The sequence below is a fragment of the Bos taurus genome, chromosome 17, assembly GCF_002263795.3.
Source record: "Bos taurus isolate L1 Dominette 01449 registration number 42190680 breed Hereford chromosome 17, ARS-UCD2.0, whole genome shotgun sequence".
Classification (NCBI taxonomy): Eukaryota; Metazoa; Chordata; class Mammalia; order Artiodactyla; family Bovidae; genus Bos; species Bos taurus.
In genome coordinates this window covers 46,364,610-46,383,190 of record NC_037344.1, presented here as the reverse complement: position 1 = coordinate 46,383,190, position 18,581 = coordinate 46,364,610, and the positions used below count along the sequence as shown (strand labels likewise).

At 45.6% G+C, this 18,581-nt stretch overlaps 1 protein-coding gene across 2 annotated transcripts in view; it reads right to left on the bottom strand.

Annotated features, from left to right (window-relative positions):
* STX2 (syntaxin 2) overlaps nucleotides 1–18,581 on the bottom strand; it is a 66,473-nt gene continuing 47,892 nt past the window's right edge. For both annotated transcript variants that reach the window (XM_010813868.4, XM_015475452.3), the window contains one exon: nucleotides 1–266. In XM_010813868.4, the coding sequence (XP_010812170.1) occupies nucleotides 99–266 (168 nt within the window). In that variant the 3' untranslated portion in view covers nucleotides 1–98. The remainder of the gene's footprint in view (nucleotides 267–18,581) is intronic.

The following is an 18,581-nucleotide window of genomic DNA, read 5'->3' as shown; positions in this document are numbered from 1 at the left end:
TGGCAGCTCAGGCCCTCTGGGTTCATTTATTTTCAGGCCAGTAATACAAAGTGGATTTACCCTGAGGTCTCCACGCTGTTCCCTCAGGCGCCCCCTTCTCATCGCCCAGTTACTGGTTTCTGGGTCCCCGCCCAGGATGGCCTCCCTGGGCACCTGCTGCAGGGAATGAGTTTCTCCATGGAATTCATGACCTTTGGAGTGGGTGGAAAGCAGGCTTGTAGAGTGTGTTGTCCTTTTCCCAGATGAGACACAGCACGGCAGTTCTTCTAAAACAAAGGAAGAGAGATACTGAATGTTGTGCAAATTTTGGTTTGACCAGTGTGGCTTATGCTGCTAATCCTTTCTAATATCCATTCATCCCTTTTTTCTATATAAACAGGATACTGATTAATTTAGGTTGCAATTTACCTAGACTCTGTTCGAGGTAACCATGTTATACTGCTCTGGCCAACAAGCAGTGCTGATTGGGGTCAGGAGGGAAGAGTTCTGGAAAAAACATTTCCTTTCTCTTAAAGGGGAGTAGATGAGATTAGTGTTATCCTTCATTCTATTTCTAGTCCTGAATACAGATGATGGCTGGAGCTGTGGCAGCCATTTTACAATCATGAGGAAACCCCCAGGAAACTCAGAATGACCGTCCTGATAGCCTTGAGTCATTAAATCATGGCCAACAACTGTATACTTCTCATGTGAGAAAAAAATAAAGCCTTATTTGTTTAAAACACTGTTAGTTGTGTATTCTATCACTTTTTTCAAACCAATTTTTAATTGTCATAAAAATAAATCTTATTTTCCTTTTTGTATCTTAGGCTCCAGAGAAGAGCTATGATAAAATATACTGCATTCTATTCTCTTGGGGGTCCCTTCCTGTTCTCCCTCCCACAGTAATTTTCAGTTAAACTGTGGGCTTAATTCTTCAGTCCTGATTCAGACAAAGCTCCCATAGGGAGTGTTCTCTGCATAAAGCTGACGATTCTTACTTTTCTTCTCCAAACTGAACATTTTCACTTCTGCTTAATTATTAATATGCTGCAGATATATTTAAGATGCGACCCCAGCATAAAGTATATTTAAAACTCGAGCAAGGATTTCCATTACACTGATAAATAAAGGATGAGTTGCTCCAGCCTGCCTTCCCCTGACTGCTCAGCTGCTCCCACATGCTTCTCGCCTTGCTGGCAGCTCTTCTGCCTGTTTGTCCAACCAGCTGACAGGATCATCATAAGGATCATGCTCAGAGGAGTTATGAGCCCAGGACTCCACAGGGAATGGCAAATGTAAACAATAGCCAAGAGGCTATGTGTGAAGATTCATTTATCAAGACAGATCCAAAGAGGAAGACTAGTTCTGGAAATAGATTTTCCCCAGCCTGACTCAGGACACAGAAGAGTGTCCAGCCTCTGTTCAGAAACACTAGCAACCAGACTCCATAGGCTGCAATAGGACAAGCCAACAGATTCGTGGGAGCAGAAACGGCAAAGAGACACCGAGTACCAGAATAAAACATCAATGTGAATGTTGCTCAGTCAATAGCTAATTTCTTGTAGGTCAAATACAGCTGCAAAGTATTCATCTGGGTTAAGATATTATGATACAAACAAACCTATCTACGGGACAGAACAGGTGTACAGACATAGAGAAAAGACTTGTGATTGCCAAGGAGGAGGAGAGTAGGGAGAGGGATAAACTGGGAGTTAGGGGCAATGGCACCCCACTCCAGTACTCTTGCCTGGAAAATCCCATGCATGAAGGAGCCTGGTGGGCTGCAGTCCACGGGGTCGCTAAGAGTCAGACACGACTGAGTGACTTCACTTTCACTTTTCACTTTCATACATTGGAGAAGGAAATGGCAACCCACTCCAGTGTTCTTGCCTGGAGAATCCCAGGGACAGGGGAGCCTGGTGGGCTGCCGTCTCTGGGGTCGCACAGAGTCGGACACGACTGAAGTGACTTAGCAGCAGCAGCAGACACAAACTATTAGTATTACATTTAGAATGGATAGACAACAAGGTCCCACTGTACAGCACAGGGAACTATATCCAGCCTCCAGGAATAAACTACAAAGGAAAAGAACATACAATAAAAATGTATACATGTGTATAATTGAGTCACCTTGCTATACAGTGAAAATTAGCACAACATTGTAAATCAACTATTGTTGTTTAGTCTTAAGTTGTGTAAAACTCTTTTGTGACCCCATGGACTATAGCCCACCAGGCTCTTCTGTCCATGGGACTTTCCAGGCAAGAAGATTGAAGTAGGTTGCCATTTCTTCCTCCAGGGGATTTTCTCTATCCAGAGATCAAAGCCATGTCTCTTATTTCTCCTGCATTGCAGGTGGATTCTTTACCACTAGCACCGCCTGGGAAGCCCCAAACAGTACTTCAATTTTACGAAGAATATGTATTCTTGATTCAGATATATATATATATATATATATATATGTATACACACACACATATATATGTAAATCACTTTGCTGTACACCTGAAAGTAACACAACATTGTAAATCAACTATATTTCAATAAAATTTAAAAAAAAAAAAAACAGAAAAAAAGACATTATAATTCCAAAACACCCAAACAATTGGACATTTCTCTAGATAGATTACAGAGGACAAGATGCCCCTGAAGCTTTGTAATGCTTTTATCATAGATTGCACAGAGATGGCCATGGAAGAGTGGGGGACAGAATGGGTAGCTCCCAGTAAAAGCAGAAAAAGAGCCCAGTGCATCGGGTAGAGCAAGTAACATTGCACAGAGATTCCTGTGGCACCAGGGAATGGGCATCTCCACAGAGGTCTGGTGGTGGATGATGGATTAGGAGGACAGGTCTCATTGAAAGAGATCCAGGGCCACCAGGAGACGGGGATCACTTAGAAAAATCTTGAGGCCACCAAGGAACAGGCATCACTTAGGGGAATCCTGGGGACACCAGAGGAATGGACATCACTTTATCAGATCCTGGGACACCAGGGGAAAGACATCACTGACAGCAATCCTGGGAGGATCAGGAGGTATAACTGCATCAGATGCATGAAAGATGTTTCCACAGTTAGCCTTGGCCTTGTACAGCCTCTGCTCCATTATAAGATGACCATGCCCTTGGCAGTATCCTTTCCTTCAGCCCAAACCCCAGAGTGAGACACCTGCAGGACACCCCCGAACCCTGAGCCTGAAGCAAAATTGTCCACACATGCCCAGTCCACTCTGCTGGGCTTCACTTGACCTGCATGCCCCAATATGAGAAGCCACTTGCAATCTTCTGTGACTTGGAGACCTGGGAGTGTTTGTTACACAGCAGTTGCTGACTGCTAGCTCCCACCTGCTGAAGACAGGCTACCCATGTAGTGGAGGGGAACAGAGAAGTCTATGATCTGTGCTCAGGAACAACAGCCAATTTGTGCAGCCTATTAATTCTATCTGCCTTTGGAGAGAAAGAAAATCATTATACAGTAACTCGAGAGATTTTATGCTTCACATCAGAGGGCATCCCATTATACTTTCATAGACTTGAATATCCATGTTTATCAACAACATTTGTCTACAAATGCAAGTTAACATAATAATGTGCTGTGAGCTGGTTTATCACAACCGAGTCAGTGCACGCCCCAGCCTGCCTTGGTTGTTTCTCAGGGGGCCTGGGGGGTCTCAGTCCCACACAGAGTCCTGGTTAGTCCTTGCTTTATAAAATCAGACAGACAACCTTCAAAACACACAGATATGTATATTTTATTTCCTTTATTTGATGTCAAGGACTCAAGGATTTATTTTTCAACTGTAACATATACTCCATTCCATTGTACAAGCATTTTTCACTTAAAGTCTCAACAATACTGAAAAAAATCAGAAGCTCAGTGGGAAATTGCTTTTCTGAATCCTATTTTCTACTATTTCAAACTGGAGAAGTTATTACACGTTACACATCCACCCAAATGCTCCAACAAATTTTATAAGTGTAGCTTTAAAAAAAAAGTAAAATCCCTATATATACATAACAACCTGTCCTGGGAGCAGGTAAAAATCTTACAGCATCACTTGCTGACTATAAGACAATTCATACAATTGTCACAAACAGTTGTTCTGGATGCCGTACCCCCAGGATATCTGAGATTCATGGCTCTTTGGTGGGCAAAAGGAAGCCTTTCCAAATATCTTGACTTTGAGGCTCTGCTGCTGCTGCTGCTGCTAAGTCGCTTCAGTCGTGTCCGACTCTGTGCGACCCCAGAGATGGCAGCCCACCAGGCTCCCCCGTCCCTGGGATTCTCCAGGCAAGAACACTGGAGTGGGTTGCCACTTCCTTCTCCAATGCATAAAGTGAAAAGTGAAAGTCAAGTCGCTCAGTCATGTCTGACTCTTAGCGACCCCATGGACTGCAGCCTACCAGGCTCCTCCGTCCATGGGATTTTCCAGGCAAGAGTACTGAAGTGGGGTGCCATTGCCTTCTCCGTTGAGGCTCTACCACTTGTATTTTGAGAGAAAGTGGAAACTTTGTCCATTTAGCAATTTGTTTAAAATGTCATCTTGAATTGTGGGATCAAAAATGTTATTTCTCTTTAGATACATATCTGAGAAGAGATCTATTTATATCATATATATGTGTTAAGTTATACATTATATATTAATATATGCATTGTTCCTGTTCTTTAGTCGCTAAATCATGTCCAACTCTTTGCAACCCCATGGACCATAGCCCACCAGGCTCCTCTGTCCATGGGATTTCCCAGCAAGAAGAATGGAGTGGGTTGCCAGGCCCTCCTCCAGGGAATCTGTCCGACCTAGGGATCAAACCCAAGTCTCTTGTGTCTCCTACATTGGCAGGATTCTTTACCACTGCACCACCAGGGAAGCCCAGTATATGCATATGCATATATAATGAAGTTTGAAATTAAAAACCAACAAATGTACTTCAAGTACATGTATATGTACCACTTCTTTACCCATTCACCTGTTGATGGACATTTAGGTTGCTTTCGTGTCTTGGCTATTGTAAATAGTGCTTGATGGCACGTGAGTTCTCCAAGTACCTGAGACTTTCCCGGGTCAGGCTGTCCCTACCAGCGCTTGCTGCAGCCCGAGACACTAGCTACCCTCTGGCGCCACCTACTGGTTCTCTTCCCCCTTCATCCCAGAATTTCCTTGCACTCAAAATCAAGAAGAGATTTTGAGCCAGTGACCTTCTCTTTATATTGATTGTGGGAATGTAGGGGTGACGTTCTGATTCCTAAGGTGGTGCATTTGTGCTTGGACTTCCCTGGTGACTCAGATGTTAAAGAATCTGCCTGCAATGTGGGAGATATGGGTTTGATCCCTGGGTTGGGAAGATCCCCTGGCTAAGGGCATGGCACCCACTCCAGTATTCTTGTCTGGAGAATTCCTCCGACAGAGGAGTCTGGCAGTCCATGGGGTCGCAAAGAGGTGGACACGACTGGGCGACTTTCACTTTCACACATTTTTGCTGGACATTTGTAGAAAATACAAAAACAGCCCAAAGACAAGCCCCAACTATAAACAAGCCTCTCCCACCCATAAAGCCCCACTTTGAAAGAACCATTGTTCATATTTTTAGTACCAACCTTTCCAGTTTATCTTGTGATATTATTTTATTATGTGTATTTTATGTATATTATATTTACTATATGTATCTTCTCTATACATGTTACATTAGGGGAAGATTATTGTTACTTTATTCTGTTTTCCCTAGAGTCTATTCTGTAACCTGGTTGGTTCTACTTAATTCACACTTTCCCTTAACCCATGATGTTTGAATATTGTCATCGTTATAACCGTCTGTAACTTATGTATTATCTGCCTCCCATTATTTAATATTTCACTTAATTCTGCATGATTTTCTTGGATATAAAGCTGCTTGCTCATCTTTCATGCTTTCACAGCAATTTATTCCTGGGAACAAGACACCTAGATCCACCAACTGTAGGCTTTTTCATGGCTTTGGATTCTCTTTGTCTAATAGCCTTCTCTGTGTGTGTGTGTGTGTGTGTGTGTGTGTGTGTGTGTCTGTGTGTGTGTGTTGTGCTTAGTCGCTCAGTCTTGTACTACTCTTTTGTGACCCTATGGACTGTAGACCGCCAGGCTCCTCTGTCCATGGGATTCTCCAGGCAGCAAGAATACAGGAGTGGGTTGCCATTCCCTTCTCCAGGGGATCTTCCCAAACCATGGATCAAACCCATATCGCTTATGTCTCTTGCATTGCAGGAGGATTTACTGTCTGAGCCACCATGGTAAGCCAAATTGCCTTCTGCTGCTGCTGCTGCTAGGTCGTTTCAGTCATGTCTGACTCTTATCGACCCCATGGACTGCAGCCTACCAGGCTCCTCCGTCCATGGGATTTTCCAGGCAAGAGTACTGGAGTGGGGTGCCATTGCCTTCTCTGAATTGCCTTCTAGGAAGTACCAATTTGTGTTCCCATGAACAGCGCCTCTTTCCCTACATCCTCACCAACGTTTGGCAGTATCATTTGTTAAAAATCATAGCTAACATGGTATGTAAAACAATGCTAACTCATTGCTTTAAATTGCTGGGGTTAGGGTTGGGGAGGTGGTGAGTGCTGCTCAGCCACAAACCAGCTGTTTGACCAGGCCAGTCAACTAATTTTTCTGTGCCTCAATTTCTTTGATTGTACGGTAAGAATCAGATTGTACACTTGGACACCTCCTGGCTTGTGTGAGCTTGGGATGAGCCCATATGTGGAAATCCCAGAGGACAGCGGCTTATATACAGGACAGTATAAATATCGATGGGGAAGGGTGCACCTCTCAGGAGTTTGTTCATTTGGACCCAGTTTCATTACCCTGAACTCATAGCAGCTCTCTTGAAACAATGTTATTTAATTGTGAGCAACTTTGGTTGCTATGACTTTTACCATTAGGAAGATTTGATCTACATTTCACATTTTACCCAAATGGGTGTTTCCCTGGTAGCTCAGATGGCAAAGAATCCCCCTGCAATGCAGGGATCCAGGTTTGATTCCTGGTCAGGAAGGTCCCCTGGAAAAGGAAATGCCACTCCAGTATTCTTGCCTGGGAAATTCCATGGACAGAGGAGCCTTGCAGGCTACAGTCCATGGGGTCCCAAAGAGTCAGACATGACTGAGCTACTAACACTTTCACTTTATCCAACAGAGTAGAAAAGACTTTAGGAGACTAACATGAGTGGGTAATTTTCAATTGTATGGTCTTTTGGAGTTTGAAAAGCTGCTTCCAATTTTAAAATAATAATAAGATTAATTGATAGATGGGTAGTATAATGGATAAAATTATGTTAAACCAAACACAGCAAAATGCTAATTTTAGAATCTAGATGGTGGGCAGACCTATTCTGGTGGCACAACTTTTTCACATTTCTATGCGTTTGAAAAAATGTTTTAAAAGTTGTTGATGGGGAGAACTGCTTTTTTGACATTATTTCATTTTTTTCACTCTCTGACCAAGCAGATTTCTGAGTCTCTTTGTCTTGATCTGTCTTTCTTGTCTAAGTTCTGAGTGTCGGCGTCATGGGGTCTTGCCTGCAACTCTTCCCCTTTGTACATTAGGTTCCTCAAGCAAGACTCATGGCTCTGGGGCTCAGTTATCCCTCCTCCCCTGGCACCTCCCCTCACATCTCCAGCACCCACTCCTTCAGTGAGGGCCACCCTGACTCTGACAGCCCTCCCCCCACACACCTGGGTGGTAACTCAAGTTCAACCATTCAAACCCAGGTTACCATCAAGAATCTCAAGTTTCATACACACACACACACACACACACACACACAGTGGAATACTACTCAGTCGTAAAAAATGAAATACTGCCATTTTCAGGAACATGGATGGGCCTAGAGATTATCATACTCAGTGAAGTCAGTCAGAAAGAGAAAGACAAATATCATATCATTTATATGTGGAATCTAAAAAATTATACAAATCAACCTATTTATAAAACAAAAACAGTCTCATGGACACAGAGGACAGACTTGTGGTTACTGAATGGAAAAGGGGAGGAGGAATAAATTAGGGGGTTGGGATTAGCAGATACACACTACCATATATAAAATAGGGGATCTTCCCAATCCAGGGATTGAACTCGGGTCTCCTGCATTGCAAGCAGATTTTTTACTGTCTGAACCACCAGCGAAGACTGAGATAAACAACAAAGGAACCATATGCAGTATCTTGTAATAATCTATGAGGGGGAAGAATCTGAAAAAGAACATATACATGTGTATAGGGCTTCCCCAGTGGCTCAGTGGTAAAGAATTCACCGGCAATGCAGGAACTGCAAGGGGTGCAGTTTCGGTTCCTGGGTCGGGAAGATCCCCTGGAGGAGGGCCACAGCAACCCGGTTTCCAGTATTCCCGCCTGGAAAATCCCATGGACAGAGGAGTCTGGCGGTCTACAGTCTATAGGATTGTAAAGAGCCAGACACGACTAAAGTGATTTAGCAAGCACACACACGTGTGTATGTAGGTGAAGTGAAGTGAAAGTCACTCAGTCGTGTCTGACTCTTTGCGACCCCATGGACTATATAGTTCAAGGAATTCTCCAGGCCAGAAGACTGGAGTGGGTAGCCTTTCCCTTCTCCAGGGGAACTTCCCAAACCAGGGATCGAACACATGTCTCCTGAATTGCAGGCGCATTCTTTACGAGCTGAGCCACGAGGTATGTACGTATAACTGAATCACTTGGCTGTACACCTGATACTAACAAGATATTGTAAATCAAGTGTAGTTACATTTTTAAAAAGAGCCTCAAGTTCTCCCCCATCCAGCCCCACTCCAACCCTCTCCTGCAGCTCATGTTCTGGAGTTATTTTATTTAGGTGGGCTGAGGGGCATCCCAGCGCTAGCATGGTCTGCGCTGCTGCTTCCCCAGACCACTTCCCATCAGTCCACAAGAATAACATAACCCCATCACACATCAGCACTGCAAGCACTGGGTCCAGTCTCTCAGGACATGATATCACTGAAGAATCCAGGTCACCCTCTTTCACCACCTGGCTGACCTCAGCTTCCCCCGAGGGAGAATTATTAACAAGACAGCGGCCAGGGCAGAGTGAGTCCGGAGCACAGGTGGTTTGTTTGTGTGGCTTGAATGTTGGGAATTCCACAGGGGCTCAGACCCCCTCAGGACCTGCGGACAAGCTCATCACTAAATCATTGGCTCCTGCTTTGGTCACCTAGGTATCCCTTTCCCCATGGCCCCCCACCCCATTTCCAATAGGATTAGGAGAAGCCACTAAGCATTGTGGGAAACTCCCTCCCGTTGCCTTCTCAGGAGGCCGCGATTATGAAAGCCCTGGCCCAGCGTTTTATTCCACCTATTGACCAAAGAGCCCCCTGCTGTCTTGGGATCCTTCACAGGGCTGAATAGGCTCCAGTTTACAAAAGCGGTCGCGGCGGGGATGTTTTCCACGGTGCCGTCCTACAGGTAACCATTGTCTGCGGATTATTCATGTACTGCGAGCTTTGGAGGCCTGAAGTCGGAAGGGGCCCGCCTTCACAAACGATGATAAACAGCTCTTAAAGGGTCGCACAGGTCAGCGAGAAATGGGATTTGATTGACACAGATTCTATTGACCCAGGGTTTTTAAGAAAACAGTTGCCAAGGAGAAAAAGAAGCCACATTCCACAGCTGGGCAAAGAGCCTGGACTCAGGGATTGTGACAGAGCGCCCTCTGCTGCTCAGTCAGGGCTCTGCAGACCATGAGAGCAAATCGCAGCGAAAACCCAGGAAGACCCAGAGGCTTATGCTATATAGTAGTTTCTCACTGGTTATCTATTTTGTATATAGTAGTGAGTATATGTCGATTCCAGTCTTCCAATTACTCCTGCTTCTTTCCCTCCGGTAACCACACGTTTTTTTTTCTGCATCTGTGACTCTGTTTGGTAAATTTAGTTCATTTGTGCCATTTTTTTAAAAGTCCACACATAAGCAGCATCATATGATATTAGTCTTTCTCTGCCTAAGTGCATTTTTAAGACCACATGAGCTGTGGCTGTTCGACATCCCTGGAAGAGAAGTTCCTCTTATTTCCCAGGACAACGTGATGGGCCTGCTCCCAGGGCATTGATGGTTTGAACAGGTTTCCCAAAGGTAACTTTAAGTCAAAAAAGTTGATCTGCAGGTGTTGTCATGAAGCTTCAGTACCTTCAGCTTTTGAGATAAGCAACAAATGTGGAGTGTGACATGTCCTCCTGGAATGGACCCCACGCCCCCACAGAGGGTCAGCTCCATGTCCTCCATGGGTACAGTGTCAGCACCCTAGAAGTTTCCCCGACTCCACAGGCACTGGGTAACCCAACATCCTTCTTACCCGTGGAGAGACTAAGGCCCAGAGAAGAGAGCAGAGTCAAGGAAAGATACCATCGTTGGAGTGACAATGATGGAATGAAACGCGTCTCAGAATTTATGAAAACTAATCATTCAACTGAACTCAATCAAGCTTATTCATCAACGGAGAAGGTAGTGAAAGAAGCAGGTGATGTCATCTGGAAGTGTACTGTTCAAGACTTGTTTCTTTGAGAGAAAGCCAAGCAACTCCCTGTTCAAATGAAAATACATCCCCAGGAGGGTTTTCAGCTCCACCATAGCCAGGACCCCATCCCAGCATCTCCCTCAATGGAGACACCTGGTCCTTCATCCCTGATACCCAGCTGGTCCCCTGGTTCTGCCCAGTGCCTCCTTGTAAACACATCTGTGTCTCTCCTTTCCTCCCAAGCCCATGAATTCATCGTTGGCAAGACCCTCCACAGCTGCAGAGAAGAGGCTCCAGCCTCTGCTTTTACAGATCATACACAGAGACCTCAAAGGGGAGAGCCATCACTGAGAAGGTCAGCGGCATTGTCTGGAAGAGGGCAACGTGGTCCCCCCATAAGGACCCAGGCTCCTCGTGAGCTTCTGCGTGTTGCTTCTCTGTTCAGTGGCTTCCCACGACCTGTCATGTGGACATCTCACCTCCTCCCTCTGGCTTCTCTATGAAGTGTGGGGCTAAGTGTGAAATGGAAGTGCAGAACAGAAAAACTGGCTGTTAGAGGCACTAAATTATAACACTGCCCCACCTGTGTGGCGTCCCTCTCAACCCATCATGGTGTCTTATTTTTTAGTCTTTTAATTCATGATTATTATTTTTTAATAAGGCTTGACAATGCTGGAGCTGTGGGAGACACAGGTTTGATCCCTGGTAGATAGATAGATAGATAAAATGATAAAGAAATGGAGGCAAAATATAAACAATCAGTGAATCCGAGCAAAGGATATAGGGTTTCCCAGGTGGCACTAGTGGGTAAAGAACCCACCTGCCAATGCAGGAGATGTAGAAGATTCAAGTTCAATCCCGGGTCAGGAAGATACCCTGGAGGAGGAAATGTCAACCTGCTCCAGTATTCTTGCCTGGGAAACTCCATGGACAGAAAAGCCTAGTGGGCTACAGTCCATGGGGTCACAAACAGACACGACTGAGCACATGCATTGCTATACATTGTTGTGCTAATTACTGCTGTCCAGCAAAGTGATTCAGTTATACAACATATACACATTCTTTATTATATTCTTTTCCATTATGATTTATCACAGGATATTGAATATATTTCTTGTGCTGTACAGGACCTTGTTGTTGATCAGAGCATCTTTATTTGCTATTTAATGTCATGCTTCCTGGGACATGAAAATACTCTCATGGTGAGAACAGGTCTGCACAGGTTTGGGAGGTCTTGTCCTGTGACTCAGCACGCAGCCCACTTTCCACCAGCCTCTAGACCTGGCCAGGTGCAAGAAACTCAGTCCCCCTTTCCACGGACCCAATGACCCAGCCTACTCTGGACGGTGACCCCTTAAATGTTGGCATCCTCCATGTTGGGGTGCACTTGGTACCCAGACAGGGGGCAGGTGAGGGCTCACCCTCCAGCCACTGCCAGGCCCCCCTGAGACCCTGCAGTGTGCGTGCACCTGACCCTGACACTCTGTGCATAGCCCAGCCCCCAGGGGGCCACAGGGCAGCAGGCTGGGCATCACAGAGTGGGGGTCGGTAGGGAGGGGCCAGGTGTGCAGAGGCTTCCCTGGTAGCTCAGTTGTTAAAGAATCTGCCTGCAGTGCAGGAGACCTGGCTTCGATCCCTGGGTCGGGAATATCCCCTGGAGAAGGGAGTGGCTACCCACTCCAGCATTCTTGCCTGGAGAATTCCATGGATAGAAGAGCCTGGCGGGCTACAGTCCATGGGGTCGCTAAGAGTCGGACACAACTGAACGCACAGGTGTTCTCAGGTGTTGAGGCCACCTGAGAACCCATCCAAGGAGGCAGAGGGACCACCTGAGGGCACGGCAAGCCCGCAGCAATCACTCCATTGTCCCATCAGACCCCACAAGACACCCACTCAAGGACAAAATGACTACAAATTATAAGATGGCAAACGTTATGAGCTAGGTTGTCTCCCTAGATTTCATCTGTCAAAGCCCTAAAACTCAGGGCCCCCAAAATCTGATATTATTTGCAAATAGGGTTCTTGTGGATGGAATTAGTTAAGATGAGGTCAATCTGGAGTAGGGTGAACCCCTAACCCAACATGACTGCTCTCCTTATGAAAACGGGGGAATTTGGGCACAGACAGGGTGCAGGAAGGAGACTCATGAAGACATGGGGAACACGGGGGTGGGGAGGGAATGGGCCATCTGCAGGCAGGGGAGAGAAGCTCAGGACAGTCTCCCTCGTGGCCCCAGTAGAAGCCAGCCCTGCGGCATCTGCACTGTGAGAGGATTCATTCCTGCTAGTTAAGCCGCCTAGTCGGCAATGCTTCGTCACGGCTGCCCCAGGACAGACAAAGAGACTGCAGCGTGTTGAACCCCTAGTGCGGGGCCTTCTGGGTTTGGGGCCTCTGGTGACCACATGAGTCTTACCCAGGAGGCTGCTGGCTTTTGAGGTTCCACTAGTGAAGGTCTCCTGATTTTTCCTCCTGAGCATGCATTTCCCCTTTTCTACTAATGGCCTTCTGATTTGAGGGAGAAGGCACCCCCAATATGCTGTGTGCATTTTGGGGGGGTTTCCCCAGCTCTGGGCACCAGGATGCCCAAGTGGCATCACCATCCCATCTCTCTAGCCAGCTTAGCAGGCACAGAGATGGGAAAGCGACCCATGACCTGGACAGTGCATGAATTCCTGGGAGTTTCTCTCTCTTTTTAAAAAAACTTTATTCATTTATTTTTGGTTGTACTGGATCTTTTGTTACTGTACATGGGCTTTCTCTAGTTGCAATGAGCAGGGCTTACTCTCTACTTGTGGTGTGCGGGCTTCTCACTGGGGTGACTTCTCTTGTGGCAGAGCCTGGGCTCTAGAGGACAGGCTTCAGTAGTTGTGGCACACGGGTAGCTGCCCCTCAACATGTGGGACCTCCCTGGACCAGGTGGATAAGAATCCACCTGCCAATGCAGGGGACACAGGTTCGATCCCTGGGCCTGAAAGATCCCATATGCTGTAGAGCAACTAACTCCATACACGGCAACTGCTGAGCCCTTGAGCCCTAGAGCCCGAGCTCTGCAACAAGAGAAGCCACCGTAATGAGAAACCCGTGCACCACAACTAGAGAGTAAGCCCTGCTCCCACAACTAGAGAAAAAAAAACCCTCATGCAGTCAAAAATAAATAAATAATTTTTTAAAAATAAATTAAAAATTAAAATAAAGAAAAGTATTTTTTTTTTTAAGTTTGTGCAAGATGGAGAGAAACTCAAAGTAGGATGGAAAAGAGAACATTTGTTGGATGCTTACTATCTGCACCCTTCAAAAGGATTCATATTTTCAAAATCAATCCCTGCCCCCTCAAGGAAGGGACTATTATTAATATCATTAGCTCTGATTCATGGATGGGTCAGTCTAAGGAAGGTCCACTCTAGCGGACTCAGGCTGGCACGGGGTTGGAGAGGAACAGGTTATCAAGTTCTGCTAACACTCTTTGCTGGAAAGTTCCATTCAGATTGATATCTTAGCAGCTCCTTATTCTCCACCATGGGTCTCATCGATCCTGCCACCAATACAGTATCTATTTTATTACTTTGTCACAGCACACTTCAACGTTATTTATGGGAAATCCTTCCCTTATATTTCTTTTTTGGCAGAAATGTCCTTTTTAATCTTCCTAGATGAATTTGAGATACATTGGGCAACATTTTCAGAACTAATTGGAGGAAAATTTACTCTTGAAATATTGAGTCTTTCCACCCGGAATTATGATGTCTATCTTCATTTATTTAAAAGGCCTTTTACATCCCTTGTGAGACCTCAGTTTTCTTTAAAGAAGCAAACCTCTCCCTTTGCATATTCAAAAAAAAAAAACCACCTATCTTAATACCTGTGTTATAAAGTCAAAACTGAAGATACTAACCTGTTAGAAATGAGCAATAATGAAAATTGAGATGAAGAACAATCATACCTATAAATTCTGAGCCCCATAAATATCAATCCTCTGATTAAAAGGATAAATAAATGAGTCATTTCTGTTTATCTTAGGTAAATATGTCATTTCTGATAGGTTTTTTAGCATTCTGAAAAGGACTCCTGACAATTCCACATGACCCCCTCCCCAGGCAGGGACCACTCCCCTGGGCTATGTGACATCACTAAAATGTGGAACAAGCTGTGGCCTGACAGCAACCCAGCAACCAGGACCCTCAGCAAACTCACTCAGCTCCCAGGCTCTTCCTTGAGGTCATGATAGGCTTCCCTTCCTTTCTTAAGGGACAGAGGACCTGCAACCAAGCCTGGGGCTGTCTGCCATCCCCTACCATGGCCAACACTCAGTGTGCCCTGTAAGAAACTAGTAGACAAATGAATGGATAAAGAAGATGTGGTACATATAGACAGTGGAATATTACTCAGTCATTAAAAAGGAACAAAACTGGGTCATTTGTAGAGATGTGGATGGACCTAGAGACTGTCAAACAGAATGGAGTAAGACAGAAAGAGAAAAACAAATATCGTACATTAATGCATGTTTGGGGCTTCCCAGATGGCTTAGTGATAAAGGATCCACCTGCTAGGCAGCAGACATGGGTTCAATCCCTGGGTCAGGAAAATCCCCTGGAGAAGGAAATAGCAACCCACTCCAGTATTCTTTCATGGGAAATTCCATGGACAGAGGAGCCTGGTGGGCTACAGTCCATGGGGTCACAAAGAGTCAGACACAACTGAAGCAACTGAGCACACACACACCACCACGTGTAAGATAGCTAGCTGGTGGGAAGCTTAGCACAGGGAGCTCAGCTCGGTGCTCTGTGATGACCGAGAAGGGTGAGTCATGTCCTCAGACAGCCCTGCCCTGGCGTGGCCTTGGCTCTGATCTTCACCATACCTGGCCACTCTCCCTCCTAGCACCAGGTTTCCATTTCCCCACAGCCTCTGTCCCGCTCTGAAAGGGTGTTGCCCTGGCTGACTTGCCCACGGTCAGCCTCCCTCTCTGGACCCCCAGATCAAGGCAGGAGCTCCGTCCACCTTGCCCAGGGCTACAGCCCTGCGTCCAGAGCCAGGGTTGGAAATACTGCTGGCTGAGCACCACCAGCAAGCAGCCCCCTTGGTCATTTCAGTCCCGGAAGGGATGCACATTGTCTCTGCCGACAGCCTTCCTCTATCTGGGCTTGAAACCAGGGGTAATGATTCATCAAATCCACTTCACTTGCCTTCACCGATCAAGGTCATGTGTCTCCTCCAAACATCATGTAGCCTGAACAGTAAGATGCTGCCCTGAATGGTGCCCCAGGAATTTGGAGTCAGCTGTGTTCAATTTCGAGCTGAATCTGGTTAAGACTGGCTGGAACCAACCACCCTCCAACTGGGCATGTGTGAGTGTCGCTTTGTGACCTTTTGACAGCGAGGGCTGAAAATTCTGCCCTCAGATTGTGCTATCTTGTTCAGTTGCTCAGTTGTGTCCAATTCTTTGTGACCCCATGGACTGTAGCCTGCCAGGGTCTTCTGTCCATGGGATTCTCTAGGCAAGAATACTGCGGTGGGTTGCCATTTCCTCCTCAAGGGGATCTTCCCGACCTAGAGATCAAACCCATGTCCCTATTTGGCAGGCTGATCCTTTACCACTAAGCCACCTGGGCAGCCTGATGGTGCTAGGAGCATCTGTTTTTGAACGTTGCTTAGCTTTGCCTGCACAGAACCACGACGATGCCCATCTTTTCAATCACCTTTCCCCACACTCCCCACACCTGGTACCACCCAGCTGCTTTATTCTTCATTCCTTAAGTGCTCCAGTCCCTCACCTTCCGGGAGGAGGATCTGAGACCTGTTCTTTTGTCCCCTCATTTAGCTGCCTTGCAAACACACCCTTTCTTTGTCGCAAACCTCGGGGCTCATGTTTTGACTGCTGCACATCGGGTGATGGGCTCTTTGCCGTCAGGCAGCACGTTTTGTTCCTGGCACAGTCCTGGGTGCTGGGTAATGGGAACTGGCGACATGACAATGGCCACAGAGAGAAGCAAAAGGGACTTGCACCATGAAGGCCAGGACGGTGGCCCTGCAGGCAGGAGTGAGTGTGTGCGGACTCCTCCAAGTAGGGTCTGCGCCCATCCACTGGCCTCACCTGGGTCCCACTGCTCTCGGTGGTTTACAGCTCTCTCCCGAGGTCTTCAGGCCCATGTGCATCCCTAACCCAGAGTGAGGACGGGAGACGTGGCCTCTGAAAGGTGATTCCCAGAGAGATTGTGAGGGAATTTCAAGGTGCCTGGGAAAGATCTTCCAAATACCTCCAATTATGGTGAGACAGACCCGGGTGGTGCCTCCAGAAAGACTCAGGACAGGGGAAAATGTTGGGTGTCACGTGTAGCTACAAATATGTGGGAAGATTCAGAGACCAAGAAATTTTAAACCAGTTCCTACTGTAAGAAGAAAACATATATATATACACATATACACATAAGCATATACATACATATAAACATATATATGCATATACATACATATAAATACACATGTATACATACACAAACATAATACCATACACATAAATGTGTACCTATACATACACATGCAATATGTATACACTATATGTAAAAAAAAGAGGTTGGGTTTTCACCAGTAATCCCATTCCTGGGCGTATATCCAGAGAAAACTCTTAATTTGAAAAGACACATGCACCTTTATATTCATAGAAGCACTATTCTCAATAGTCAAGATATGGAAGTAACCTAAGTGTCCATCAAAAGAGGAATGGATATTATGATGGAATATTACTCAGCCATAAAAAGGATGAAATAATGCAGCAACATGGGCAGACTAGAAACGATCACAGTATTTCAGATAAGACAAATATCATATGATATCATTCATATACAGAATCTAAATAAATGACACAAATTTATTTATGAAAAACAAATAGATTCACAGACATAAAAAAAAATTATGGTTACCAAAAGGGACTTGGCAGGAGGGATAAATTAGGAGTTTAGGACTAGCAGATAGACACTACTATACATAAAACAGATAAACAAGGATCTTACTGTATAGTGTAGGGAACTGTGTGTTATAGTAAACTCTAACGGAGAAGAATATGAAAAAGAATATATACATATGTATCTATGTATACCTGAATTATTTTGTGGTTCACCAGAGACTAATACAATGTTGTAAAGGCAAAGAAACATTTCTCTGTCACAGGAAATCCTGTCCAGTGGCCCCTCATGCAGCCCTAGGGAGCCAACACTTAATTCAGACCCCGCCTGAGTGGGCTTTCATGGAACTGGGGAGGAGAGTGATGAGACTCAGATGCTGTGTTTCAGGGTGTCCTGGGCCAGTTCCCTGAGCTGAGCCCATATTAATGCATTTACGTAGAAAGCCCATCTATTCACAGGCATGATTCTGATGTCTATGTGTGCCCAAACCAGGAATTCCTCCCAAACTGAGAACAATCATACTTGGATTTTTTTGTTTTTTTAGAACTCAATGGGAGAGAAAGTACAAGACAGCAAGAGGTTAAGAGAGGCCTGTTTACAACCTGAAAGTAGAGAGTTATTTTATTTGGTGGGAATGTTTAGGACTCCAAGCCCGGGAGACAACATGTCAGTAACTCTGAGAAAACTGCTTCAAGGAGGCAGGAGGCTATACACAAGTTTGCAACAAGGGGAGCAGGCAGTGAACATCAAAGATCAGGTATCAAGTGAAGGAATTTAGCATTCTATGTATGGGAAGATGGAAGCCTCTGGGCTCCCTGAATTCACTCCTTTCCTATGCACCTCAGCTACCTGGGGCCAATCATGTTTGCTTGTTCACCTTGCTTCTTGCAAGGCTGCTTGTTCACCAGCTCCTCAGCAATCACTGTGAGGGGTGGAAGCATCTGCTGGATCGCAGTTTGGGGTAGCCCCCATTCACATTTGGAGGCCAGAAATCGCTGATGGTAGTGACATTTCTTGTTTATTGATGCGGTGGGAGATATTTTCATTTCACAAGCCTAAGGGTTTCCCTCCCCCTTTGATGTCTTGCAAGACAAGATACTGCCCAGGCATTGACACTCAGGCTGTCAGTCCTTTGAAGAGGTGGAGAAGAGGATGTTCTCTGTGCTCTTTTTTTTGTTTGCTGTCTTTTTTACTGAAGTATAATTGATTT